General features: G+C 49.3%; 1 protein-coding gene across 1 annotated transcript; it reads right to left on the bottom strand.

Annotated features, from left to right (window-relative positions):
• Positions 1–680: 680 nt before the first annotated feature.
• Positions 681–1,103, bottom strand: LOC134626717 (ribonuclease H-like). Its single transcript, XM_063472655.1, has one exon. It carries the CDS (start codon positions 1,101–1,103, stop codon positions 681–683), a length of 423 nt encoding a protein of 140 aa, XP_063328725.1.
• Between the last annotated feature and the right edge of the window lie 399 nt (positions 1,104–1,502).

The following is a 1,502-nucleotide window of genomic DNA, read 5'->3' as shown; positions in this document are numbered from 1 at the left end:
CCTAGCATGGATTCCACTTCCTGCAGATGTTTATTCTTAAAATGTGTCCCATTATCTGATCTAATTCTCTCTGGGAATCCATGCCAGGGAATGTAATGATTTACCAAACACTTAATGACTGTTGTGCTGTCTTCTCTCCGGGCTGGCCACGCCTCTGGCCACCCTGTCAAACTATCCACACAAACAAGCAGGTATCTGAAGCCCCTCGCTGGTGTCACCATGTCTGTGTAATCAATCACTATTTCCTGCCCCGGCCTCTGGAGCAGGGGAAACTTACCCATCTCTGGTTTCACTGGTGGTTTAGGATTGTGTTGGCCACAGATAAGGCAGGTTCGCACATGCTCCCTCAACATGTCCTTCAGGAATGGGTGCCACCAATGACAGAGATTCCTCTCCATCTGGGCCACACCCACATGCCCAAGGCCATGAGATTCTCTGATCTTTTTCTCTGCCATATCTGCCGTCAACACTGGTCTCCCCTCTGGCCCCCTCCAAATGCTGCTTACCTTTATGGCTCCTCTCTCCTTCCAGAGTGACTTTTCTTCTGGAGAGGCCTTCTCCTGTTCTTTTATGATCTCCTCGCGTTCCAGCCCTGGATTTTCTTCCCAATCCATTCCCATACTTACCATTTGTCTGATCCCCGTGTAGCCAACCACTTTTTTGGCTGCTTCATCCGCTGCTCAATTACCTCGAGCAACGCAGGTGGCCGAATTGTCGTGCCCCTTGCACTTTATTATTGCCACCTCCAGGGGTCCTTCCAGCGCCTCTTCCAGCGCCTTCATCTCCTTCTCATGTTTGATTGGTTGTTGATTGGTAGTAAGGAATCCAGCTCTCTTCCACTGACCCAGCTCCACATGTGCAGCTCCAAAGGCATAGGCTGAATCAGTGTAAATGTTTATCTTCTTTCCTTCAGCATATTTAAGGGCTTCAATCAGTGCAATCACCTCTGCTCTCTGCGCTGACTGCTGCCCTTCCAACTTTGCTGCTTTGATCACCTCCAGCTGCTCCCCTCTCTTACTTACCACTGCATAGCCTGCCTTGAGCCCCTCGTTCTCATCCCTAAAGCAGCAGCCATCTGTGAAGAGATCCTCTGCTCCTTCCATGGCTTCCGCTTTGAGATCTGGTCTTGTCTTCTCTTCTTTCTTTCGTGCGGGTCCCCTGACCCCATTTGGTCCGCCATGTTTATCCCTTCATGCGTAAAAGTCAAATTTGGGGCCTCCAGCACTTTGCTGAGCCTCTGTTGTCTAAGTGGGGTTATGGTGAAGGCCTGTGAGTTAACATAAGCCACCACACTGTGTGTTGTTAAAACTCTCAGTGGGTGTCCTCTAACTATATGTGCTACTTTCTGGATGGCCTTTGCCACTCCAGCTGCATGCTGAGTGCATGTAGGGTGCCTTTTCTCCATGTTGTCTAAACATACACTGATGTACATCAAAACCTGTCTACCTCCCCCTTTTTTCTTAAACAAAACGCCATTCACCACCCCTTTTGTTTCAGAAACA

This window comes from Pelmatolapia mariae, linkage group LG4, assembly GCF_036321145.2.
Source record: "Pelmatolapia mariae isolate MD_Pm_ZW linkage group LG4, Pm_UMD_F_2, whole genome shotgun sequence".
NCBI lineage: Eukaryota > Metazoa > Chordata > Actinopteri > Cichliformes > Cichlidae > Pelmatolapia > Pelmatolapia mariae.
The sequence above is the reverse complement of the archived record's forward strand: the minus strand, read 5'-3'. Positions and strand labels throughout refer to the sequence as shown.

Coding starts and splice junctions, on each gene's coding strand:
- LOC134626717 (XM_063472655.1), bottom strand. CDS start 1,103: ATGGAAGGAGCAGAGGATCTCTTCACAGATGGCTGCTGCTTTAGGGAT.